A 25,318-nucleotide genomic window follows, 5' to 3' on the forward strand; every position below is an offset into this window, starting at 1 on the left:
ATTTTATGTTTGTTTGTTTTTTAACTATTACGCAGGAACTAAAAAAAAAAAAGAAAAAACACGAGCTAAAAGCATAAAAAGTGTCATTTTTATCTGACCTGAAAATGAACATCGAAATTCCCCTCAACACAGGAAGGGAGCTCTATTTGTGTGTGTGTGTGTGTGTGTGGGGGGGGGGGGGGGGGTGTTGGGGTGTGTGTGTGTGTTTCTCCTGCTTGTTACATGAAGTAGCAACAGCTGCTTCATTCGGATCGGACATTGTGATCCGTGGTTCTGTTCTGAGCAGCCAAACCCAATCACACCTTGTCCCGGACCGCAGCTGCCGAGCAGACCGGATGTGAGTGGGAACGATAAAGGAAGAAAACCTTGAAAAATATATGCAAAAAAATAACTAACTAAAAAAAAATGACCTCATTTGTGTAAATGAGGGCAATTACACAAATAAATCTCTTGGGGAAAAAAAGTTTTTTATTATTATTATTATTTTTCTTGTTTGTTGCGGTCCGACTCGGTCGGAATGAACCCGACATTCCCGACCGATCGCGGACATCATGGCTCGGGAAGCGCCGCGGTCACGGTGCTTCGGGTTTTCCTCACGCTGATGTTCGCTGCGGCGCGCAGCATCACCGGGTTATCCATTAATTAACACTCCCACTTTGAACACGGAGCACGGAGGGAGGTTTTGACCACTAAATCACCAGTGCTGTGTGTGTGTGTGTGTGTGTGTGTGTGTGTGTGTGTGTGTGTGTGTGTGGGGGTGTGTGTGTATGTGTGTGTGGGGGTGTGTGTGTGGGTGTGTGTGTGTGTGGGGGGTGTGTGTGTGTGTGTGGGGGTGTGTGTGTGGGTGTGTGTGTGTGTGGGTGTGTGGGGGTGTGTGTGTGTGTGTGTGTGTGAGCTCCCACTCCCTGTTTGTGACCTGATTTCACCATAAAAAAAAAAAAAAAAAAAAAAGAATCCAATAAAAGAAGCTGTTGCTCCAGGGTCAGTAGTTGTAGTTGTAGTTCCACTGGAGGAGAGTCAGATAAAGGACAGGGAGAGGAGCTCCGGGCATCACTCTGACAAGACCGCTTCTGGACCAATACAGAACTCCCCTGGATGAGGGAATAAGACCTGGGTCAATACAACCACTGTGACTGTGTTGAGTCTTCTTTTTGCTTATTTATTTTGGTTTTTTTGGAGGGGTTTATTTGCACTGTCCAAGGATGGGGGAAGCAAAGAGTTCTGCCACGGAGGAGAGACCCAAATGGGACAACAAGGTCCAGTACCTGCTGACGTGCATTGGCTTTGCGGTCGGGATCGGAAACTTGTGGCGGTTTCCCTACCTGTGCCAGATCTACGGAGGCGGTGAGGCTGCTGCCTTTGAGTGTCTCATGCGGGTCTGGAGTTCAGGATCGATGCGCTCTGCCTCTGTGTTTACTTCCTCATAGTTCCCAGGGTGGTATGTTCAAAGCCAAAGAGCACCAGAGAACAGGCCAAGTTGTGTAAGCAGGGCAGTTCCAGCGAAAAGGTGCTCGGCCTCTATCAACTTTACATATTGACTCTTGAGATTTAGATTCGCACAGGGAGGATTTGACACTCTTGGGTTTTTGTGTAACTGCCTCAGAATGATTAGCCGGTCACATGGGCACTGAAGAGTTCTTGGGTTCTTGGTTACAAATCTACAGTTTTCTAAGAGAACCTCTTGGGGGGGGGGGGAAACCAACAAAGCAGCCCGACTACTGGCACAAGACAAAATACACTCTTTGTAATTCAGCTAAAACATGTGAGAATGGTTATGATTTACTGTGTCATGATAAAGCCTCCTTGCCTTGAGCTCTCAGTTTCCATGGTGTTATCAGGTGCATTCCTCATCCCGTACCTGATTGCGCTGGTGTTCGAGGGCCTCCCCCTGCTGTACCTGGAGCTGGCGATCGGACAGAGGCTGCGCATGGGCAGCATCGGCGTTTGGAGGAACATCTCTCCGCTGCTGGGTGGAGTCGGTGGGTGGATGTTCAGCTCCTCGTCCGCCGGGACGCGTCCTCGCTTAGCATTTGTTCGTTTCGCGGAGTTAAGGAGTTTAAAACCACTCGAGGCGGGTTTTGTCCAAAGTGTGAGCCGGGGGCCACTCCTCTGATTCTGAGTGGCAGCCATTCGAAAACGAGTCAAATTTGCCATCAGGCGTCCGAAGCCGACGGAAACGTTTCAGTCTTTAAATTTGGCAAAAACTTTTCACCCCAAAAATGTACTTTTTTTGTTTGTTTTGTTTTTTTTGACACAGTAAAAATGACGCACGACGAAAAGTATCCATCACTCGTTTGCATTAAACGAATGAGGGTCTTTTATTCAATAGCAGACTTTGATGCACTCAAATTTGATTTCAATGGATTTGTTGAGGTCGGTCAAATACAGTAACACAAACTGTGATTGGTCAAATTACAACCTATATCAATACAGTCAAATACAGGATTTGACTATGTCATATGTGATCAAAATAACTTATTTTTATTATGAAAATAACATTTTCATAATTTGAAAGAGTGAACTAAATTATATTCTTATTCCAGAAAATAGACTTGATTCTTTTTGATTATTTTTTTTTCTTGCGGGTGCTTATAAATTTACGATTCTGGACATTGCTGACTTAAGATGATTATGACTAAAACTTTAGCCCAATGTAAAGTACAAAAATACTTCAACCTAATAACTTACTTGTGTATTAGGCTATATTCCAGTTAATAATTAAAGCAGGTTAGATAAAACTCTATGTCCGTTGCATGTTTTAGCTCTGGCAACGACCTCTGGTTCTGATAAACCTTCAGGTTAAAGAATATTATAAAATAAGCTTGGAAATGCTGTTTGCTTGTTTGAGCCAACTGCTAAAATCCCAGTTTTCAAGCCAAACGTTGCACATTTTTATAGTAGCTCTTTGAAAAATGACATCAGTTTGATAAGGACTTGTTTTCTTGCGGTATGAAAATCCGTTTCGTGTACGGATACACTGTTTCCTCAGGCTCCTTTGGAAAAACTCCTTCCGACTGACTCTTTTTTTCCCCCCCTTGTGTTCAGGGATTGCCTCCATGGTGGTGTCATTCCTGGTCTCCATGTTCTACAACACCATCATGGCCTGGGTGCTCTGGTACTTCTTTAACTCTTTTCAAAACCCACTGCCATGGAGCCAGTGTCCTCTGAATGCAAACCTAACAGGTGAGGAAGAAGAAAAGACACAACATCAACAAAAAAAAAAAACCCATCCACGTTGGTGTTGTGTTTCTGCTTTCGATACATTTTATTGAAAAGAGTGTAACAACAATAATAATAAAAGAAAAATGATTCACCAGGGAATTGAAGGCACAGCGCTGCTTTGAGAAGATCGTATAAGCTGAAAACTAAAGTTGGGGATTACCACTTAACAGCTGAGTTAACCATCAATCTCTGAGCGGGAATTATTTTTGACAGTGTCGTAAAGCAGTTCACATGCCAGCATAGGAAGTCCAAGAGTTATTGATTCAAATGCTTCTTTTTAAACCTGTCCTTTAAGGAAAATGACGTTTTAAGTAAAACATCACCTGCAGTTTTTTTCTTTTCGTAAATATCCCAGTTATTGTCTTATTGGTGCGGCGTGTTCCTACAGGCTACAGCTCGGAGTGTGAGAAGAGCACTCCGGTGAATTACTTCTGGTACCGCCAGACGCTGAACATCACCACAGACATCGACGTCAGCGGCTCGCAGCAGTGGTGGATGGTCATCTGTCTGGCCACAGCCTGGGCCATCATCTACATCTGCTTCATCAAAGGCATCGACTCCATGGGAAAGGTCAGCGCGCGAAGCCTGTGGTTCAGCTTGGGCCGCTGGCTGGCTGGTACCATGGCGCAAAAAAGTCAAGGTTTCACAGTTTTGCGAGATTCTAGAGAACCTGTCCAAACATTTTCAATCATTTCGTGGAAACAATTGAGTTAATCTTGCTAATGTAACTCTGGTTGAAAAATACAGTAAGTGTGCCACTTGCAAGGCAAGTTACTTGAGTTGTTTCCTCAACTAAATACAGTTATCACTCTGCAAAAAACAGAGGAGTACTACCACACTACATAATAGATATTTTCACCTCTTCACCAATTTGTTCCTTCATAGTTTTGGTCATTCGCTAATCAGCTAATGGGCTAACTGTGCAGTTAGCTTCCCTTTGATTGCTTCATACGATTAAATTCGGATTTATTCTGATATTTTGTGAACATTCAGTTGAGCAATGCTTGACATCGGCATCGAAGTTTTGGTTATACACCGTTAGAAATTCTTCTGGTCATAGACATTCATGCTCTTATTTTAAGTGGGTGAAAACTACATTTGTGATTTTCGCTATTCTTTTTTTTTCTCTCAAGAAAACTGAGAAAAATGCAGGTATACAACAAACGAATGAACGAGATGCAGGATAATTCAACCTCACATTCTCGTTGCGTTGGACTTCGACAATGTTGAATGTAGCGCTTCAAATGTAGATCCTGCAAAATACCATTTTGGCAAGATATAGATAGTGATCCATAATGTTTTTAGATCACTGTAAAATCAAACAGTTAATAAATCCGATGTAACCTTTTTTGTTTCCTGAAACAATTAATTTATGGTGATTGACTGAAGGTCATCCGATAGCGTTCCATATTTACTGCTGATGAATAAACAACTCTTTTCGATTTCAAAGAAAACCAGAATCTCTTATGGAAATGTTTCGAACCTTTTCAGGCCGTGTATGTGACAGCCACATTCCCTTACCTGGTTCTGACCATATTCCTGATCCGAGCCCTCACTCTGCCAGGAGCGACCGACGGGCTGAGGTACCTCTTCACTCCTGACGTGAGTTTGCTTCTCAACGTGACACGTTTCGTATCCTAGACAGAAAGAAAACAAAGCAAAAAACAGATGTAATTGATGTGTTGTTCTCCTTACTGCAGTGGGAAATACTTAAGAACCCCCAGGTCTGGTTAGACGCTGCAACCCAGATCTTCTTCTCCCTTTCTTTGGCTTTCGGGGGTCTAATATCGTTCTCCAGCTATAATGCAGAGAGGTGAGGCATCAAACACCTGATCACGTTGAGACGCAGAAGGGTGGGGAGGGACCTCCGCTTTATCTCTTCTTCTTGACTTTTAGGAATGACTGTGAGAGAGATGCCCTTGTTGTGGGAATAACAAACAGTGCTACATCCCTCTATGGATCCATTCCCATTTTTTCCATCCTGGGGTTCAAAGCGAGGACTGGCTTCAACACCTGTCTAGAACAGTACGTTTGCATGGATGTCTGTAGGTGCTTCTACGGACGATGGAGTGAAATTTGTTGAAATAGCGTGTCCAATCTGGTCTACAGGAACATCCTGACTCTGACTAACCACTTTGACATCTCAGAAGGAAACATCACCCTGGAAAACTACAACCAGTGGTTTGATAATTTAAATCAGACACATCCAGGGGACATAGCTTCCTTGTCCTTAAGGGTCTGTGATCTACAGGACTTTCTTGATCAGGTACTGGTGTTTTCTGCACTCCTCTTGTTCAATCACGCCACACACTATGATCTTTTGCGTTCCTCCTTGTCCTGTAAAAGACTCAACGTTCCTTTTGTACACGATGAAGCAGTTTCTCCTGCCTGACTTTAATCTCTCTCTCTCCAAGAGTGCCTCTGGAACGGGGCTGGCCTTTATTGTATTCACAGAGGCAGTCTTAGAGATGCCCGGGTCCCAGGTCTGGGCCGTATTGTTCTTCGTTATGCTCTTCAGTTTGGGACTGTCCTCCATGTTTGGCAACATAGAGGGAGTCCTCGCGCCCCTCCACGAGCTCAAGCTGGTGCCAAAGTGGCTTCCCAATGAAGTTTTGACAGGTGATTCAGCTTGTATCCGGTCTGATTCATGGAGGAACTGAACTTCTTCTCTGAATTAACGTTTCCCTCACTTCTCTAGCGATCGTCTGTTTGATCTCGTTTTTGGTTGGCCTCATCTTCACCCTGGGTTCTGGTAACTATTGGGTGGAGGTCTTCAACAGCTACGTGGGATCTGTACCCCTACTCATCATCGCATTTTGTGAGATTGTCGGGGTCGCTTACATCCACGGAATGAAAACGTAAGGATTTCTCCATATTCCCAACGGTCCCTTCGACAATCTTGCACAACTACACAATTGAAAAAAAAAATTGAGTTTGGTTAATTATTTCTTTATTGCAACAATGCGTCTTTGCGATGAACATTATACCAATGGAAGGTCTGTTTCCTCTGACAGGTTTAGTGAAGACATTTACTTCATGACCGGGAGGAGGCCCAACATCTACTGGAAGGCATGCTGGATGGTGATTAGTCCATTGATGCTGCTGGTGGTTTTAGTTGCTTACGTGGCTCTCGAGGCTAATGCATATCCAACATATCCTGCATGGAACCCAGATTATGTAAGCAAGTAAACTTTTGCATTACGTCATAGTTGAAAGTTTTTATTTAATGACTTTAATATGGCATATAGACACAGAAAACCCCTCAACAGACTCAACGTAGCAAGTTATTGTTGATAATAGCAGAAAAAAACCCTTGAGCAACCCAATAGAAACATTTGCTTACTAATGTACAGCCACGAAAGGTAATATTATACTTATCAGACTGTTTTACCTGAGCAACATGTCCTACGTTAAGAAGAAAGTTAGCTTAGAAAAAAAAATTGCAATATTTTTGCTCCGTCACATTTGTATTTCAGCCCAACCAATGGGTTAAGGGTATTAATTATAATCCAAAAGATAGAAATATGGTTCATTCAAATTGAACGTTCCTTCACCGCATTGTGCCGTTGTTTATTTTCAGAGTACAGGCCTACTTCATTTTCCTGAGCTTTTGTATTTCTTTTTCCTTAGGAAAAATTTCCTCAAACCGAGCCGAAAGAATACCCAACGTGGGTGTTTGCCATAATCGTCCTCCTCATCGTCGTCCCCGTCCTTTCTATCCCCGTGGTGGCCGTCTACAACCTGATCTGCTGCGGGATCAAGAAGTCTTCTAACAATTTTTCCCCAAACCCGTACGACAACGAGGCCTTTGAAGCACAGGAACAACAGAAATGAAGCATTTAATGGATGAACAGCGTTTCCATCCGAAGTCGCCCATAACACTGCCATTAGTTTGATTATGAAGATACATTTGAACTGGACGTGTAAAATAAGACAAAAAGAATATTTCGACACTTCAATCAACTTTTACACTTGAAAAACTTTTATTTAACAGTGAATTCCTTCATACTCTTTGCATGTTTGTGTGATATGTTCTGAAACAGAGAGTCAATTATTTTACTTGAAAAAGAGATTTCAAAGATTCTATAATTCCAAATGTCAGAACTTTATATTTTTTTTTAAAAAAGGATTTGGATAAGTTTATGAAATTGGCCTAAAAAACAAACAAGTAGAAAGAACATCCTGTTGTTGTTAGCGTACTGTATTTGAATATTTTCTTCAGTGACGTCATGCTTGTGGAAAACTACCACCAACACGATTAAACCAAAGTCCACAAACAGATGAAGGATAAAACCTTGACTGCAATAGTTAGTAGCTGGCTGATGTTTAAGTATTCATCTTTACAAGACAGCCTGTTGTTTAATAGGGCATGTTTATGACGCAGGGTTATCTCCTAAATGTTTTACACCATATGACTAAAGACTGTTTTTCTCCATGCGTTTGGAATAAAAACGTCAATTCTTTGGCCTGGTGACAGTAAAACACCAGTTCCTAGAGGTCCTCTCTGTCAACACCGGAAGAAATCCTGGTTTTTGTTTTGAAGTTTATATCCAATGATATTTGGGGAAACCACAACCTCTGTCCTCAGCCGTCAACCGGGTCGGATAACGGGGAAGAGATGGAAGCGTTAGCCTGTCAGTTCCCAAAAACACACACAAAAAAAAGGAGAAAAACCCTCTGCAAAAGCGCACGCAGGGTCAGTGGGTTTGTGCTGGAACTGCGCACAGGGTGAAAAAGTTCCCGCAGAGGGCCACGGATTACATTCGGATGGCCAAGAAGTCCACGGGGGTCCTGGGGTTTGAGGCCTGACGAACCCGGGCCAGCCTCAAATCCCCCAGCCGTCGCTCCAGGCTCCGCTTCCCTGTCAGGAAGAGGGAAGCGGAGGATGAGGCAGCATATTTTCAACTCTATAACAATACAATTAAACAATCCATCTAGTAAAATCAGATAAAAGCTGGCAATAAAAAGCAACTCAGGTTTTTATGGAAAGTCGTATGTTGATATTTTACCTTGGAATAACACCCGTAAAGTAGTTCACACTTCCAACAATGGGTTTTCTTTGAACGACAATAATTGCTTTCATGCAATTTATGAAGAACTTTCTTTGGCAACAACATCAGAAGCAAGGTTCTAAGGCAATATATTTATCACAGAATGGGGCAAAAGGCACATTATGTTGAGTCGTAGTGGTGCCTTTGTTTGGAAATGAGCATGTTAGCATGCGAGAAGTTGTTGTAAGAACTCACATTTTGCCAACATAGGTCCACTTCTAACTTTATTAAACCACCTTTAGCTTTGCAATGCAAGTAAGAATATTAACTCGAGGTTCAAACTCAAATCCTCAGAATTAAGAAATAAAACAGTGATTTATTATTTATGAGAATCAAGCAAAGACGAGAGAAGATGCTGCTACGCTCTAATTTTCCTCTTAGACCATCACACACATGAAGAGGAAAAAACAGTCTTTACTTATCCAAGTGAAGACTTTGTTAGCCAACAAGAGAGAAAACAGTCAGGATTTTATGAGTGTGGTAGCAACTACAAAGAAGTATTAAAATATGCTAATTTGGAAATGACATCATGTGATATGATGAAGCTCAAAGTTACTTCAAAACATGTAGGTATTAATCTACAAATGTATTCATTCTAACCCGGTTAAATGTTGACCTGTTTTGATAAATATTAAACTATTGTTTGTTGACACCTGGAAGGAAAACACTGCAATGTTCAAGATGGGAGAAATGAGGGGGGAAAAATGTATTGTATGAAAAATAACAAATGTAAAAAGCCAGTTTTCTCAATTGTGAAGTTTGATTTAAGTTGTTCAGATTTATCTTTGTCAGCTGGTAACTACTAAACAGTCCAACTCTATTAAAATATTTTATTATGTATCATTTTGAGGAGAAGTGCTCTATGAAAATGTAAAACATCTTGTTTGATTGTTTCCGGGGTTGTGTTTGTTTTTACTTTTAATAGGACACTCGTGACTGAAATTATCGGTCTCAGTCAATCATAAAGGACTCAACTGTTGCCACAGATTTCCACATAAGCTACAAATAGCATTTCGGGTTGTTTCGGGTTCGGGCCTGTAATCGGGTCGGGTTGGATTTTTCGGCCCTGATCGAAACTCTTCCTCACGCCAGCGCTAAAACATTCTAATTGTTTTCTTGAAAAGGATTCTCGGTGGATACAAACGTTTGTGTAGGTGCGTCAGCAGGTCCCTGTAGAGCGGACGGTGTTGGGAGAGCACCAGCAGGAAGCTGAGACAGAAAAGCAGCTCCACCGCCTCGTATTGCGCGACGCCTGTCTGGGCTTTACTGCCTAAAATTAGCCCTAAAGAAAAGGAAAAACATGAAACGATGCAGAGAAGCTCTAAACGTGGTGCTTTTCTGAACTCTTTTGTGGAAATGTCACCCTTGTTGCTGGACCTGAGGAGCTTATTGGCGTACTGAGCCATGTCCCAGATCATCTGCAGGAAGTAAAGCGGATTCTTGGCGACTGTTTGACCAAAGGGCAAACTCTGTGCACACACATGAAACCTGGAAAAAAAATAAAATAAAACTCACGTCGCCTTTAGATAAGTATGTTCTGGGATTGACAGACAGGCAATTAAGTTCCAGGTCAGAGCAGATATTGAGTAACATCAGTTTAGTGTGGTATCAGTATTATCTTAATGAGGCTATGAGGTCGAGGTTGGTGGGTTTACATGGGAAGGCATGCGAGTCATGCGTCTCCTAACTGAAATGTTTAACATGCAGAAATTCTGACAATGGAGGCAAGAGATGGCCACAGATATCTTATGGGGCTTTAAACAAAAACACCAGGAGTGCAGAAAGAAAGTCGCAACTCAGTCGTTTTTACCTGCATGCATGCAGCACCACCAGCTTATAGATGTTCCTGTAAACCGCTTCAAGGGAGTTGGTCTAAAACGACATGATTGTTTTGAAGCACGAAAGCAAAAAGAGAGAGAGAAACATTTTGACATCTGCGAGTATTTCTGTTGCATGTTGTACGTTTCTTGTTCTGTGCAGTTCTGTAAGTCGAGTTCTCAACAACGTGCCGAGAGTCAAACCTGTTGGTTTGAATTCATGGCAGTTGCTGGCCGACCAGTCCAACGCTCTGTAAAAACTCACACCTCGACGTTCTTCGATATGGTGGGTGTGGATGAGTTTCGACTGATTGCAGTCTAAAGGGGAGAACGGCGGCTTTCCCCTTAGATGTGAAACTGTGGGATGGATCTGGTTATTAGAGTTTGCCCGGTAATTTCACTGCTGTTAAAGTGGACTTGGATGAGGTCTACTGGTGTCTTACTTATGAAGCATTTTTTGGGGTGAATTTAGGGAGATCGGTCAATATTTGCATTCCGGCAATGGCGGAGGTAGAGAAGAAACCAATCTGATAAGCCAATATTAAGCATCAGCCAATCGCAGATCTCTCAAAATTAAGGAAATTAATACAGATTTCTACACATCTATCCAGCATAGTGTGACTCCTAAAGTCGAAACTGGCTGTAACAGAAAAAGTCCAAGCTTTTTACTGGCTGCACATTTTTCTAGCATGCATCAGAGTAGAAATCTCAGATGAGTTTTAACACTGATAAACCTTTACGAGGTCTTTTCATCTCCAACCTTCAAGTCCAAGAAGAGAGGATGACATTTGAGCCGAAGGATGGCCATCAGCTTCCTCTTCATTTGGTGACCGGCTGAATGGAAAGAACCCAGAGAGAGGGAGTACCGTAGAGAGAGTCCAGCATAGCTGTAAGAGATAGAAATATATATATACTAAAAGAGGTTAAAAAAAACCCCTCAAACCTTGGAGGTAAAAAAATAATCTTAAAGCACGTAATAAAGTGACAAAAACCTGTGTGCAAGAAGTGTAAACACATCCTTAAAAAAATCATGAATTCATGTTTCTACAACATAGGCTTTGAAAAATCTTAAATGTATTGAATAAAAAACAACTAAGTTGACCTTGTTTAGGTTGATCACAGGTCTTAAACTTGTTATGGAACCATATATACTATGTAGCTTATATTTTTTCTTGCAGGACTTTACTGTGACGCAAAACTGTGTGAGGAGCAATCACCTTCGCCTCACAGACTTGAGGCAGTTCTGGTAACCAGTAACTAGCTACTAACATACCCTCACTAAATTCGCACTTCCCCATGATGAATGTAAAAGAGCAAGCTATACGTCTAGCTAGCTGGCTTCTTTTGTTATGACCATCATGGGTAAGTGAAATTTTATTGATTGAGAAATGTCCAAACCATACAACTTATTTATTTGTAATTTTTTTTTTTTGGGCACATTTCTGTCGTGACGCGGGTCTTGAATTTTATTAATAACAGTCTTAAAGCAACCTTAAAAGGTCTTAAATTTGAGTTTCTGAAACCTGCAAAATCCCTGCTACAAAACTCAGTGCCACATTACAAGTAGTGCATTTCATTATCTAAAAAAAAAAAAAAACCTTTGCAAAGCACCGTATGCCAGGAAAAATATCCTCCATACTAGCATGGGAGTCATTTACGAGTTGGTGCAAAGTGCATGGAGGAAGAGGTCACACAGTTTACAAGAAACCATAAAGGAAAGGCAAAAAGCGCAATAACTTAAACCAAACAGACTGCAGGTATATGGCTCAACTGACGACAGATTTCACCTTGAATAGTCTTTATAGACGTCCAGGGAGTGGGTGTCCAGCAGCAGCCCACACCAAGGGAAGAGACAGTGAGCAGGCAACATGCGAATGCCCGCACAGGAGCCCACACTTCCCTGGAGCTGGAAGTTGACCGCCACCTTCTGTGGATTGACCATTAGACCATACTGTGGGACTCCAGCCAGCAAGGTCCTGCACACAGTGTTGAAGCTCAGACTCATTTGAGTATGTGTGAGTGTTTATCTAAAAACAGAACAAACGTAGCTAAAAAAAATATTTTATTAAAATTAGATTTCCCAAGTATGAGCCGTACTTCAGAAAGGTTTGAGCTTGATGTTGGTCTGGAGTAATAAGGAGGAAGTCGTCCACCAACCTCATCAAACACCTGAGAACCAAGGAGACAAGTGAGATCCAGAAACACTGCCCCCTTCTGGAGAAGATGGACCACAACAGGACGTTTCTGCCCTACCCTTTGTTTTTAGTGATGTCTTTGAATAGAACGTTCTCCATGTGGCCGTAACACAAACAACAGAGCAGACAGGACACGACCGATCCCTGAGGAATCCCTCGGCACTGGTGGTACGTCCTGCAACACGCAGGGTCATGCTTTGGAACAAGTGTATTTAACAAACAAGGACGTTTAGTAAGAGAAGCATGACTTACTTCTTTCCATACTGAACTACGCTGCCTGTTAGCATTTGGGTGAAGAACTGTGAAGCTTCTTTGCCTCGGAGATCAGAGCAAAAATGCTGTAAAAACGGAGAAAAATTTAGGTTAACGTTGTGGAAAAATGTATTTAAAGGGCTTCAAATTGTAATCCAAGTCTTACTTGTTCTACGAGGATGGCATGGTGGAGTTTTGCACTCTTTTGCAACGACATTAAAAATCCCTTCATGTTGGTGGATCCCATGTTGTCCTCCAGAAAGTCTGCCTATGGCAACAAAAATGGCAGCAAAGGAAGACAGACATTTTCTTTCCCCAAAAATGAAAAGTGAAAGTTGAGACCCAACGTAGATAAAAACTGCTGCTAAGATTGATGAAACAAACATAATTGGTAAGATTTTTTTTTTTTACTGCAAGGATTAGTGGCTGATTAAAATCTGCAAAATGAGACAAAAGTATGTTCAATTCATATTTATGATATTAGATTGAGCATTGGGTGTAAACCAACTACATAAAGTAGCTGTATATCCTTCTATACCATAAAATGATCCTTCTAGCATTACAAGAGTCACATAGCGGAGTTATCCACAAATTCAAATAACGGCACCTGTCTAACAAAGGCCTTTTTCAGGCCCTCGTGGGAATCTGCCCAGATCTTGGCATAGCGGCGGATGGTGAAGAGCTCGTCCTGGACGGGGCACAAGGCCTGGCCAATCACCTCTATGAGTTTGTCATGCGGCAGGCTCTCGTAGGCTCCACTCACATCCACCTGTTAGACAAATAAGACAGCAGTACAAATCTTCTCTGGCTGTCATTTTACAAAAACAGGTTTTTCTCAATAGCTTGAGAGAAAAACTAAACCATCAGATGTTAAGACTCACTTTGACAAAGTAGAGGGGTTGCGGTTGGTCTTTCTGGGCTGGCGCCAGAGAGCTCAGCACCTTGTGAATATCCGTCATCCCCCACACAGTGGAGCTGAGGAGGGATGGAGTGGAGCGCACGCAGGCCCTCAGCATGTCCAGCAAGTCCCGCACCCGGCCCTGGAACAACTGCACGAGGAATTAGTGTTGCAACTTCCCTAAGACAAGGTATCTAAAGTTCCCGGCGTACCCTCGTTTTGGGATCCGTTCCTATAACTCGTGTGATGGGCCTCATGCCATCTGCCTTGGGAATGAAACGAAGTCGGGAGACGACGGTGCCTTTGGGGAGAGACGCTGCCTGAGCAGGAGACAACTCCTCCATCTGACCTTTGGATAGGTGACCTCTGTGAAAATAAATTTTTATTTTGAAATGAAGCTATATGTTCTGTATCCCAAACTCGGGTGTAAACAGAACCACCTCGGTACCTACTTGAAAGCCAAGTCCTGAAGTTTAGTCCAGACTTCCTGTCGGTAGAACCTGATGGCGTTCTTCTGCCCCACGCTCTCCGTGGCGTAGAAACAAGCGCGGACGAGACCCACAACAAAGCCATCCAGCAGCCAGGTCAGGAACTGACCCAGGATTTGCGTCCGGTATGCGAGCTCACTGGGTGGGATTCGACCTGCAAGTAAGACGAGCCGGTTCAGAATGTCAGAAACACGAACCACAACTAAAACCGCACCAATCAGAGTTTAATGGCAAAGTTCACTTCAACCAAACCAAGACCTCGGCTTTTAGGCAAACCAGAGTTTGGTTTTAGGTCCTCATCAGAGTTCAATTGCACATTCAATCCTCCCCAAATGAAGCAGACTTTCTAGAGACTAAACGGTGCGTGTAACAGAAGCTTTGTCTGAATGAACTGCAGACATCTCTCAACCTTTCAATAACAAAAAAGTAGCATATCTGACTTACCGGTTTTACTGATCTTCAACCAGTCACAGTCATTCACCTTCATGTTCCACATCAACTCAGCCAGCGACAGCCTCTCAAACTTGCCGCTGTGGAGAAAAACCCTAGCTTTGGCGAAGAAACGAACCCGGTTGTGGTCCGAGCCCCACATCTCTCGCGGAATCACAGTAGACAGACATTCTCTGACGAACAGGAAGACCCTATGGGGCGCACAGTGTTTAGGTAAGAGGGAGTTTAGCTCTCCGGGTCCCGTGTTATGCTCTTCGACCAAAGGGCAGATTCTCTGCAGGATCTTGCTGTAAGGGCATTTCTTGTGTTGTCGTAACAGCCGACTAAAGAGGGGAACCATGTTGAAGAACCTCTGGGGAAGCTTTTTCGGTTTCCTCTCTAAACCGTTCAAATACATCAAGCCCTCAAAGAAGACGACTCGTATCAAGTCTTTCCCTTGTAACCTTCTGGATCCATCGCTGCTCTTTTTCTTCCTGTTGAGAAGGAAGCCGTGCAGGCCTCTGCCGCCGTACAGAAATCCCAGCGTGCGGATAAAACTTTGTGAGGGCGGCAAAGGAGGAAAAGCCCCTGACCGCCAACTGGGACCACCCTCAGTCAATGGCATCTCAATTGTCTGTTTGAAACCACTTGTCCCATTTTCCACATTCCTCCTCGACGTTGCTGTCTCCACAAACTTAGCCTGCCTTTCCTCAACCGTTTGCTCCTGATTGCTGTCTGTGTTTGCTAACCGTCTCCTCTTTCCTGAGGACGTCCCCGTCTCCTCCAGCTGATCGAGTCCCCTCTTTCTTTTTCTCTTGTTCCCTTTTTCCTTTCTTCTTCTCCTAATCTGGCTTTGAGACACATTCTCAACCTTCTGTCTTCCCCTAAAGCGCAGTGATCGTTGATCTCTTCCAAACTGAGACAAACTGCGCCCCCTAAGTCTAGGCTGAAGATGAAACCCACTCGAGGGCACGCTCGTGGACACCCTGTCATACACCGGGACGCCGCACACCTGGAAAGCACATGAAGGTGGCACGGCCACGAATACGGAGCAGCTCTCCAGCAGGTAGCGTGTGATGTCCGTGCCCAGGCGCAAGGTGACTTTCTTCCACAGGTCACTGCCATGGATATAGGCGGCACTTTGGGTCACGTCTCCTTGGAATTTAAAGTGGTCTGCGTCCCGATCCTCCTGCGGCAGGGCCAGCAGGGTGTAGCCGTGCGCCAGGACGTTTCTTCTTCTTTTCCTTTTCATGGTGTTGAGAACAAAAGCCAGGAGTTCTGGGAGAGTGCAAATCTGCCAATATAAAATAACATTATTAGGAAAAAAATAATATGCTTGAGGTTGTTTTTGCATCAAAAACATGACATATTTATGTTCCACTTTGAAAGAGAATATAAACACTTTCTAAAAGTACTGTTTATTTTCACAGTTACATAACGCCCTGTTATAGTGGGGAACTTTGCAACTCTGTATGAAGCTGTGTTATTGGCTGGTATATTAAGAAGGCTCAAAATTACACTTGTGAGATTTTTATTAACAAAATGTATATTTGTACATATTTTTATTATAATAAATAAGCTTTACTATAAAATACACTTTATTATAAAACATATACATTTAGTTAATCTCAAAAGTGTGAATTTGAGCCTCCTTATTGTATAATAATACAATAATTGTATAATAATTACTGTAATTTACAAGAATTGTATAATTATTCTAATAATTATTATATAATGATTATTGTATTATTGTATAATCAATAAAATAAAATTATTGTATAATCAGTCAATAAAATCCAGGACAACTAAGTGAATTTAGAAGTACCCACTGTTTTTGGATTATGCACTACTTTGTGCTGTGTAATTACACCAAAAGTATTAAAACGTGTAGTTGTTACATGGAGAGAAAGGTCAAAGTGCATGAATATTTTTGGAAGACACTGTATTATCTTCCAGCAGTGGTCAGTATGCAGAATGAAGAGGGTCTTCATGCAGCTGCTGAGTTCACCTCACCTCGCTGCAGCTGGGACTCTGCTGTAGCTCCTTGTCAAAGCACACAAACACGCCTCTGACAAACGTCTCGAAGCGCTTCGAGTCCGACTGCTCCACCAGAACCGGCTTCTTCCCTTCCTTGAACTCGATGCTGCCAGCGAACTCCTCCAGCGTCCGGACGTGCCGATACAGAGACCGGAGGATGTTCAACACGGCGGACATATCAGCCGCAGACATAACGACGTAAAGCCCCCCTAACTCACTGTTGACACGACCACCGCCATGTTGGCTAGCAAACAAACTACTTCCTGCCTTGAGGTGTTGAGTTCACCCGCCCGCCCTGCCGTAAGCCAATGAGGACTGTGTTTTCATGCACGTCCAATCAGAAGGCCGCATACTTCAACGGCGAACAAATCGCCAACAAGTAAATGTTTGTTGCCATAGATCCACGATCTGACGTATAGTTGCACGTGGAAGTCAATGAAAATAAAACTAGAAAATTCCTGAAGAAATTTAACCGGGACCTGCCAAAGTGTGCCCAGCGGTTTGGACCCAGCGTTCTGATACTAAAAATCAGCATCAATGATCAACATGGACTTCAACCATGTTAGTAATTTTATGCTAATTTTACAAATATGTTCATTTTAACGTGAACACTGTCAGCAGCATGTGGACCATCATTAGCATGTTGTGTGTAATTGACTTACTCCATTCAATATACCAAACATGGCTAACAAGTAAGAGAAATAACAAATACCTTATTTAAGATAAAAGCTCTTCTCACAACCGGAAACTCTGTGTATCTTATTGGTCAAAAGCAAAAACAATCAAACAAACGCATAAAAACTCGTGTTCAAAAGAATTACTACTAATAATAACTAAAATACTACTAATAATGCATTAAACGTATATAGGATTGTTTTTTTTTTTTTTTTTTTTTTTTAGAAATCTCAAAGAGACTTTGCAAGAAAATAGAAATGACAGACAACATAAACAAGTAGCTGAAAATTGAAAAGGGGTTTTGGTGGATAGACCAGATGGTTGACTGAGTGGTGATTTGAAGCTAGTTGGAGTTCCTGACACTTTGAGACAGAGGGACAGGACGGGGACAGAAGCTGTCGTTTGTTTCTCATGGGTGTCAGGAGGTTAGAGTCAAAGGAACGAAGAAGACAGGTATGAGTTAAGGTGAAGAGGTCACGAGATATGGCCAGGCAACGTTACATGACGGACACCCCATTTTTTTAAAGGTATGTCATGCATATGTGTGCATTTACCCCATCTTAAGTCCAGAGCACACTAGGTTTTTTTGTTGCTTTTACCACCACTAGATGATATGCATGTAAGATATAACAAACAACGCTATTCAGAGATGCAATGAGTTTCTAGCAATTGTTCCACCATGTTTGTAATTCTGACATTCTGCCATCTCTGTAGTTCTCTATAGCAGGTCAGAGGGAGACAAAATTCTGTCTATTTTGAGTGGAACTGACACTGTTTTGTGTCAGTTAGTCTTTTGTTTTGACTTGAATTTGGCTCGTTGTTTTTGTTAATTATGTTGCCACAGTTACTCGAAATGCCAACAAAAGTAATAGCTCCCCTCAGGGGACCGAGCCGCATGTTTTAATATATGTATTGTGAGGCGTGCAGCGGTACGGGCCGCATTAACGGTAGTCGGAAGCGACAATTATCTTGAGGTGAAGAACAATAGGTGCCTGCCATACATTTCTATGGCAGGCCCCAAATATTTGCAGAGCTCATTTCAGCAGTTTAAAGTGCTTCACACGATTAAAAACAAGTGTAAAGTACTTAATGTTGTTAAAATGTAAATATTTTATTGTCTAATTTATTTATTTTTTTAAACAGACATCACTGAAAGAGAAAATTCCGATTTACTGAAAAAGCTGCAGGGGTCGAAGGTGGCAGCACACGCATCTCGCAACTCTGCAAGGACAAGTAGGCAGACATGAGGTAAGGATTCTGTGCATTTTTGAGTTATAAAACTGTTTTAGCTCCATATAAGCACTACTAACGCTAGAGTTTATGACTATAGTTTAGCTGGATGTGCATCAAGGACATCCAGCTAAAATCCAGAGCACACATCTAGTGGCATTTTAATGTTGCACATAGTCCACATTTTACTGAATTTCCTTAAGCAGCCAGTGAACCTACTTGTTCACATTTCCATTTAAGTAGTTATGAGCTGTACTAGCACCTTACTAACCCAGCAAATGTGCTTACAAGTCTTTAATCTAACACTGAAGACCGAAAGCTTTGTCTCTGCTTCGTAGAGATGAGTGCCTGTCCTGACACATTGGTGCTCTCTTGTTTCCTGAGCGCACTCACTCTATTAATTTGTTCCGCACTGTTTAGTTCTCCAAAAATCTTGCCCTTATAAGCCTAAGAAGCACTCTCTGTTCTTTAGAGAGACATTAAGTCATCAGTCGCACTCGCACTGTAAGAAACACCAGACCTTTACTCGAAACAGAAACCTTCCTACATGGTGCGTCATCCTTTACAAGCAAAACAATTTGAGTAAAGTGCATACTTGAAATCTATGAAGCTCACTCTCTTTCACAAATTCAAAATTACAACACAAATGACAAGGTTGTTTTCCGACCCCAAAAAAAAGCATGCTCATGGTCTTCCTTGCTGATCACAGCTGTGGTGGACCTCGGTTGGTGTCCTACAGAAAGACAACAAGCGTAGATTACATCCTCAAATCCTTAATATGAAACTGACAAAAACACCACAAAGAACCTGTAAAGCAGGAGCTGCTTGGTGAGGTTTTCTCTCAACTCCTCCATGTCCTTTGTTTTTCTCTTCTGAATCTCCAGCTCTGTCCTCAGCTCTCGGATTCTCTCCTCCAGAAAACGCACAGCTTCCTGAAAAGGGGGTCAGAGGGCAGTGATTGGACAATCCATTGAAGGGAATGCCGGCACCAGTTTTCAAAGATGTTCAAAAAGCACAGTTTGCCTACCTTGTGGCGACCTGCATCCTCCTGCCTCTGCTTGTAGGTCAGTTTGAGTCTCTCCTCCAAACAGGTCCTCTCCAGCTGCAGTTTCAGAATCTCCTCCCTCAGAGGTTTCACCTGGACCCTCAGCTCCTGGGACTGCTCTTTGGCTTTCACCAGGGCACCAGCCGCTGCCTCTTTTCTCTTCAGCAGTGCCTCCAAAATGGGTTCATATCTAGATGAGCAATACATCAACTCAAAATTGTCACCGCAGTGTCAATGTACACAGAATATGAATGGCATAAGAGTGGATAAATACAATATTTGGGAGGTTTCCATAATTTAAATATCGGTTGCTGAAGCATCAAGTACTTTCACTGCCCTTGATGCCAATATTTGATAAGGATTTTATTAACTCAGATGCAGTAATTTAATAAAAATAGATCATTTGGATGGAGTATTTTCATGCACTCGAAGCATTCAATGACTGTGACAGCACCTGTCTTCCAGTGCTTTCAGTCCACCCTGGACGTACTGCTGGACATCCCCACAGGAATTCCTCCTGCACTCAGTCAGGTCCTCCTGAGTGTTGGAGGTCTGTCCGGAGCTTCTGCGGTGAAGCTCTGCTTCTAGTGCCAACACTTGTTCCTGCTGGTCTGATCTGAGTTGGCAAGTCTCCTCTGTCAGCTGCAACACCAAATAGTTCAACTTTTCCTGGGAAAAGATGGAGATAAAAAACATTTTTTTACCCAATGTTTCCTAAAAGATGTGGTGCTTGTACAGCTCCTGGTGGTGGTGGTATTACCTCCTCCGTCTTCAGTAATTCCATATCACAACGCTGGTTGTTTAGTGTTGCCTGACTCTGGGCACAGTCCCTTGCCACAGCAAACAGCTTCCTCCTCAGCTTCCTGAGTTCGTCTTGCAGTCCCTGTCTCTCCAGATTCACCTTCCATGTCTTCCTCTCTTCCTCTGCCCTCTCTTCCCTGAGGCCTTGAATCTCCCTTTTTCTCTCCTCTCGTCTTCCCTCCTCTTCTGTCCTGAGAATAGTGAACAGCTTCACGGCTTTTCTGTCAATCGACTCCTCAGTCTCCTTTTCGTCCCTGCTTCCCCTTTCCACTTCCTCTTCGTCTCTGGGCCCTCTCAGCCGCAGCACCTCCAACAGTAACTCCTTTCTCCGTTTCTCTAACCGCTGCACCTCCTCTATGCAGTCCTCCATCTGAGACCTCAATCTATTCATGTCCGACTCAAGATCAGTTTTATGTCTCTCTTCAGTCATGTTTGTGTCATCGACTCCTGCCTTGGCAATGTCTTCTATAATCCCAATCTCTTCATTGAACCTTTGTCCAGTGCTTGTTTCCCCACAGAACTTTGGATCTTGGTTTGCTTGCTCCAGAGGCACTTGCAGATCTGAAAACAAGAAGTCATGCCTCAGATCTACTTCAAGATTACTTTGCCTCTCTGGTCTCTCCTTTGAGCAACCAACCAAATGATCATGTGGACTTCCTTTTCTTGCAGAATTTATTGCTTCTCCAATCTCACCAGCCTCTGAAGCATTATTGCCTTTGCCAAAAGAATCAGCATTCATTGGCAACAGTGTTTGGCTCTCTGGCTGATCCTCCATCTGGGCTGTTCCAGTGGGATGTTGTGGATCCTTTCTGATGTGCACATAGTCTTGGCCTGCATCTCCTACCCGATGTTGTGGCTCGAACTCCATGCCAGCCTCCTCCATGCAACTTTCAAGCATGGCCAACATCCCCAACAGCTGGCCCTCACACTCCAGCATGCTGGCACTCAGGTTGTTGCCTACTGAGGATAGTGGCATCTCGGAGTGATAAGACGTCCCATGCCTGTGGATTACTGTGCCTAAGTTTTGCCTTTCTGCCTGTTCGGTTTTTGTTTCAGTCCAGTCCATATTTGTGTCAATGTAGCAGGAGGAATGGCTGTCTTGAGTAGAGCTGCGTGCTTCGACATGGGTTTCTGTTTGGACCTCCTCTTTGCCTCGATTCCAACTGGATTTACTCAAACTTGCTTCTGAGTAACCTTCAATGTGGCGTGATCTAAAAGGAATACCTGTAAGCTTTTCACAACTTTTCAGTAAGACGTCCATTTCCTGGATGTATGGCTTTGATTGTTTACCCGGTTTTCCAGTGCAATTTTGCCCTTCGGGGTTTTGGTTACCATCTCTCTGATCCACGATGCTTCCATCTGTATTCCCCTTTTCTTCTTTGATAAAGAGTGGCCCAAATCCAGTAGAAGATAAGTCCTTCTCTTGGTCTTCCATTGGATTAGCCAAGTTCTTTTACTCTGTTCTGGTGAAGTGATCTTCTTTATGTCCTGTAACAACCCTTGACAAGAAACAAGGAATGACTTAGACTTAGACTTGTACTTTATTGATACCTTGGGAAGACTCCCTTAGGAAATTAAAGACTCCCTCAGGAAATTAAATGTGTCAGGCACACAATAAAAATCACAATAAAAAGTTCCAGTTTTTGAGGTTGCCTGGTCAGCCAATCACCTGGTTATCAGTAAGTCTTACTATTTAGTAAATAACACCTCATCTGAAAGGTAAGAAACACTGTATAGTCGACGTGTTTGTCTTTTTGTGAAAATATGAGCCAAATCAGAAAAAATATTCTTTGACTTGTACTTTCATATAATTCCAGTGGGTCAAGCACTGACAATCAAAAACATCAACCCTGTCAGCAAGCAGGAACGCCTCTGTGTGAGCAGATGTTTTTGCTCTTTTGCTTCTCTGGATCATTCAGGTGACTGTTAAGACCTTATCAAAGACAAGGTAATTTCAGAACAGTTTGTGGCCTATTTTCTATGGCGAGAAAGAAGGTAAAATATTTAAGACAGTTGCCAGTGCGTAGTCAATGGTGGACCTAATCTAGCTAACCATATCCCATGTGAGCCTTCATGAGTTAAGCCATTAACAGATCTACAGGAAGTACAAAGTGAGACCTATTAGGATGAATTCTGAATGCTTCTCCATTAAAAGTTTGCCACTTCTTTTTTTTTTTTTACCTTAAATCATATCAGTGCCTATCAACGCTGCATTGCTCTATTGAGTTGTGAAGCCAGGTTACCCTGACATACGTCTTCCTCTGTTGCCAGTACCTTGCTTGGTGTTTCATAACTGCAACAGTGATAGACTGACTTCATACCGTCCTTGCTGCTTTGGTTCTTTTTGGAAGTAACACAGAGATGTCCAGAAAGCATCACCAAAGTTCCAATTCTGAGGAACTTCAAATTCTTTGGTTTTCATACTCTTTGTTTTTTGTCTTTACAAAGTAAATGTTGGTTCTCGTATAATCTTGCACTGACTCGTGTTTTAGACTAATGTCAGAACATTCTATTTATTACGTCAAACTGTTGTTCAGTTGTACTTATTTTATGAAGATGTTTCTATCATGCCAGTGACATACCTCACTGACACTGATGACCTGTTAACGGAGGGGTTAGGTTAATATGGCGAGACGCTGAAAGCTGTGATGCCATGGGGACTTCTGGGTCGGTGGAGTAAAGCAGTTTTGAAAATGGCATGCTACTGACAGCTGTCCTGTCAGGGGGCAGGTGTCCAGGCGTCAAAGCTTTTGGAATGTTTGGACATGCCTCAGCAGGCCTATTCATGATTTCACATATAAACACTGTAATGCCATGGGTACGAACGCCAGCCTGATGGATTTGAAGCTCTGAAACTCCAGCAAGTGGCACTGCATGCATCCTGGAGCAATAGCATAACATGTCATTGTGTCTATCTATAGACACAATGTGTTTTCCAGTAAATATTGTAGTGTTTTGAGTCAATTGTGTCTGTAAGGCAGAAGTTGGTGGGCAGAAAGGGCACGATGCTATTTTCCAACACCACGTTGCTTTGTGGATACATTCAAGTCGATTCTAGTTTGTTCAAAACATCTGCTCTATTGGCTAGCATCACATTTAAGTTTCACAAAAAGAAAACTCTGAGCAGGATAGGAAAGCAACCATCTGTCTTGTTGCAGCACAGATGAGGACAAGAGGCTGTCGCACCCAGAGGGACTAATGACCCACATCTGACGTAAACATAAATGTAAACTTTTTCAAGTAACAGTCCCTCATTGAATGTTTATAAAGTTGTAAAATATGTTTTTTGCTTGTCCTCTTTCTTTGCAGTAGTAGAACATTGTCAGCATCAAAATCCAAACTTTATCAAATCACCAAATGTAAATCGTAATTCAACTGTACTTACAATTAGCATATATATATATCCCAGGTCCTTTTTCCGTGTGACGTCTCTTGATGGTAAATGTGTGAAAGGAGTTGAACAGTTTGAAGTCAAGATGACAAAAGAAAGCTGAGCGGTTGGGGAATGAGCGGGAGAACGGGGTGCGGATGAACTCTAAAAAGAGGGGAGGGCGAAAGAGACAGCTGAGCCGACCTCCTTCTTCCCTCGCACTCACTGTGCTGCTATGTGTGACCATGACGACCCCAGAAATGTTTAGGTTTATTAATAAACACTGGATTTGGAGAAAGATACACAGGAGCAAGTTGTTTCAACCTGACAGAGGAAAAGAATTGAACAGGATATATCCTTTAAATGATTAAATTAGTCTTTTTGTAAGTTGTTCAGTGGTTGTGCAGGCGTATACACGTGAGCAATGGAGGTAGGTTTCCAATGAAAGAGCGTCGGTCCAGGATTCCAGCCGTGCCTCGTCATTATCGAGGAGTTTTAAAATAGCTGCCTGTACTTTCGTGACTACAGTATTTCCCCAGGGAGGATTGGTTTTCACCTAAACTTCTGACCTCACAAAATCACCAGACAAGACAGGAAATACAAGGACGTTCACAGTAGAGACGGTGAAAAATGATCCTGGGAGATGGTGCAGAGGGTAATAAGTTCAGCTACACTGAGACAGGGCAGATCTTCAGATGCATCCAAAATAATTGGAATATCAAAAAAAAAAAAATATGAATGAACTTCAGCCTGTCTTATTTCACTGAAATTTTTTTTTAGATTATAGCTATACGTACATATTGTAGGTAATGCAAAGAAGGAAATAAATTCCATTTGGAAAATCAGTGTCACAGACTCTGGGGAGTGGGATGGCACAAAACCCGAGTTGCTGGAGGTCCAGTGTGAAGTTTCTATACTCAGCGATTATCTGGGGAGCCACGTCACGATGGTGTCTGACCAAAGTTTTTCTTTCATTCTTTATTGTTCTTTATTAGCCATCAACCAGGACATTTTAAAACGGAGAGGAGGTGAAGGCAGCTATGCTGCAGCAGGTACACACACCAAAAGGAGCATCAACAGCCTCAAGTATGAGTTTACACATACAGTAGTACACCAAATGGACATGCTTTCAGTAGGATTTGTTTCTTGTTAACTTGGGGTTGAGCGTACTGCTTGATTGCATAAGACAATACATTCAAAGACCACTAGATGGCATACTAGTGCAAACTTTAAATCTTACCTGCTATAGGAAACAAACATATTGAACTTCTAATCTAATCCTCAAAAACACTCACTGCTTCTAAAATGTGTTGAACTCGTGACTGAACAGTAAATTCAGCGCTAGTTGGTGTTGAATTTTTATTGGAAATCAAACCTCTGCTTCCCAGAAAACATGCATGTAGATTTCTCCTGCATGTTTTCAGTAACACATTACTGAGCCTATTTTAAAAATGTACTTTATCCACTTTCAAGAGCCTGTAAATAAATGTCCGTTATCCTTTCGAGATACAGACTCGGGGTTTCTATGAAAACATTCTGCTTCCTGTAGGCATAAGACGAGATGTAATGTTGATTCAACCCTCTTGACCAGATCACCTTGGTGATTTAGTAAGTCTGGGCTTCGGGAGACTGTAATTTAAATGACATAACGGACAACACGTCAGAAATGTAATGATGCACACCCACACGGCTACAGGGATTTAGGGATTTCAAGATTGCTCCCTGTCACACTTGCCATCAACAGCAAAGTCTCTTTAGTTTCCTTTTGACTGTATTCTGTTCATTTCCTGAGCAAAGGATGCAGGGAG

At 42.5% G+C, this 25,318-nt stretch overlaps 4 protein-coding genes across 14 annotated transcripts in view; 2 read left to right on the top strand and 2 right to left on the bottom strand.

Annotated features, from left to right (window-relative positions):
• The first annotated feature begins 954 nt into the window (after positions 1-954).
• On the top strand, positions 955-7,704 carry slc6a18 (solute carrier family 6 member 18). Its single transcript, XM_055056036.1, has 12 exons — positions 955-1,344; positions 1,839-1,979; positions 3,046-3,183; positions 3,611-3,792; positions 4,714-4,824; positions 4,923-5,035; positions 5,119-5,247; positions 5,332-5,488; positions 5,637-5,841; positions 5,921-6,080; positions 6,237-6,399; positions 6,853-7,704. Exons 1-12 carry the CDS (start codon positions 1,203-1,205, stop codon positions 7,054-7,056), a joined length of 1,845 nt encoding a protein of 614 aa, XP_054912011.1. The 5' UTR covers positions 955-1,202; the 3' UTR covers positions 7,057-7,704.
• A 265-nt stretch (positions 7,705-7,969) lies between these two features.
• Positions 7,970-17,932, bottom strand: tert (telomerase reverse transcriptase). 3 transcript variants are annotated; one of them, XM_055056032.1, is made up of 16 exons: positions 16,366-17,932; positions 14,368-15,646; positions 13,888-14,077; positions 13,648-13,801; positions 13,419-13,586; positions 13,145-13,306; positions 12,704-12,805; positions 12,538-12,623; positions 12,344-12,460; positions 12,188-12,259; positions 11,878-12,066; positions 10,851-10,977; positions 10,084-10,145; positions 9,637-9,761; positions 9,418-9,555; positions 7,970-8,083 (listed from the first exon to the last, which is right to left on the bottom strand). In XM_055056032.1, exons 1-16 carry the CDS (start codon positions 16,579-16,581, stop codon positions 7,980-7,982), a joined length of 3,291 nt encoding a protein of 1,096 aa, XP_054912007.1. In that variant the 5' UTR covers positions 16,582-17,932; the 3' UTR covers positions 7,970-7,979. The 3 variants fall into 3 exon arrangements, with proteins under 3 accessions (XP_054912007.1, XP_054912006.1, XP_054912008.1); XM_055056031.1 differs by having other exon boundaries at positions 9,418-9,761; XM_055056033.1 differs by lacking the exons at positions 7,970-8,083; positions 9,418-9,555; positions 9,637-9,761 and having other exon boundaries at positions 10,825-10,977.
• Positions 17,933-18,154: 222 nt separating this feature from the next.
• sync (syncoilin, intermediate filament protein) lies at positions 18,155-23,684 on the bottom strand. Of its 2 annotated transcripts, none has more exons than XM_055056035.1 (6): positions 23,526-23,684; positions 20,100-21,628; positions 19,794-20,008; positions 19,322-19,529; positions 19,102-19,226; positions 18,155-19,027 (listed from the first exon to the last, which is right to left on the bottom strand). In XM_055056035.1, the coding sequence occupies exons 2-6, from the start codon at positions 21,573-21,575 to the stop codon at positions 18,979-18,981; spliced, it is 2,073 nt and encodes a 690-aa protein (XP_054912010.1). In that variant the 5' UTR covers positions 21,576-21,628; positions 23,526-23,684; the 3' UTR covers positions 18,155-18,978. The 2 variants fall into 2 exon arrangements, with proteins under 2 accessions (XP_054912010.1, XP_054912009.1); XM_055056034.1 differs by having other exon boundaries at positions 20,100-21,639.
• Positions 18,222-25,318, top strand: part of kiaa1522 (KIAA1522 ortholog) — a 54,760-nt gene continuing 47,663 nt past the window's right edge. For 2 of the 8 annotated variants that reach the window (XR_008607759.1, XR_008607760.1), the window contains exons 1-2: positions 18,222-18,312; positions 19,179-19,358. The gene's annotated coding sequence lies outside the window, so the exon portion shown is untranslated. Of the gene's footprint in view, positions 18,313-19,178; positions 19,359-21,957; positions 22,089-24,426; positions 24,563-25,318 lie in introns of those variants that run through there. The other 6 variants (XR_008607756.1, XR_008607761.1, XR_008607762.1 and 3 more) reach the window with 6 other exon arrangements.

This window comes from Poeciliopsis prolifica, unplaced genomic scaffold (genome assembly GCF_027474105.1).
Source record: "Poeciliopsis prolifica strain line A6 unplaced genomic scaffold, Auburn_PproV2 SCAFFOLD043, whole genome shotgun sequence".
In the NCBI taxonomy this organism is placed as follows: domain Eukaryota; kingdom Metazoa; phylum Chordata; class Actinopteri; order Cyprinodontiformes; family Poeciliidae; genus Poeciliopsis; species Poeciliopsis prolifica.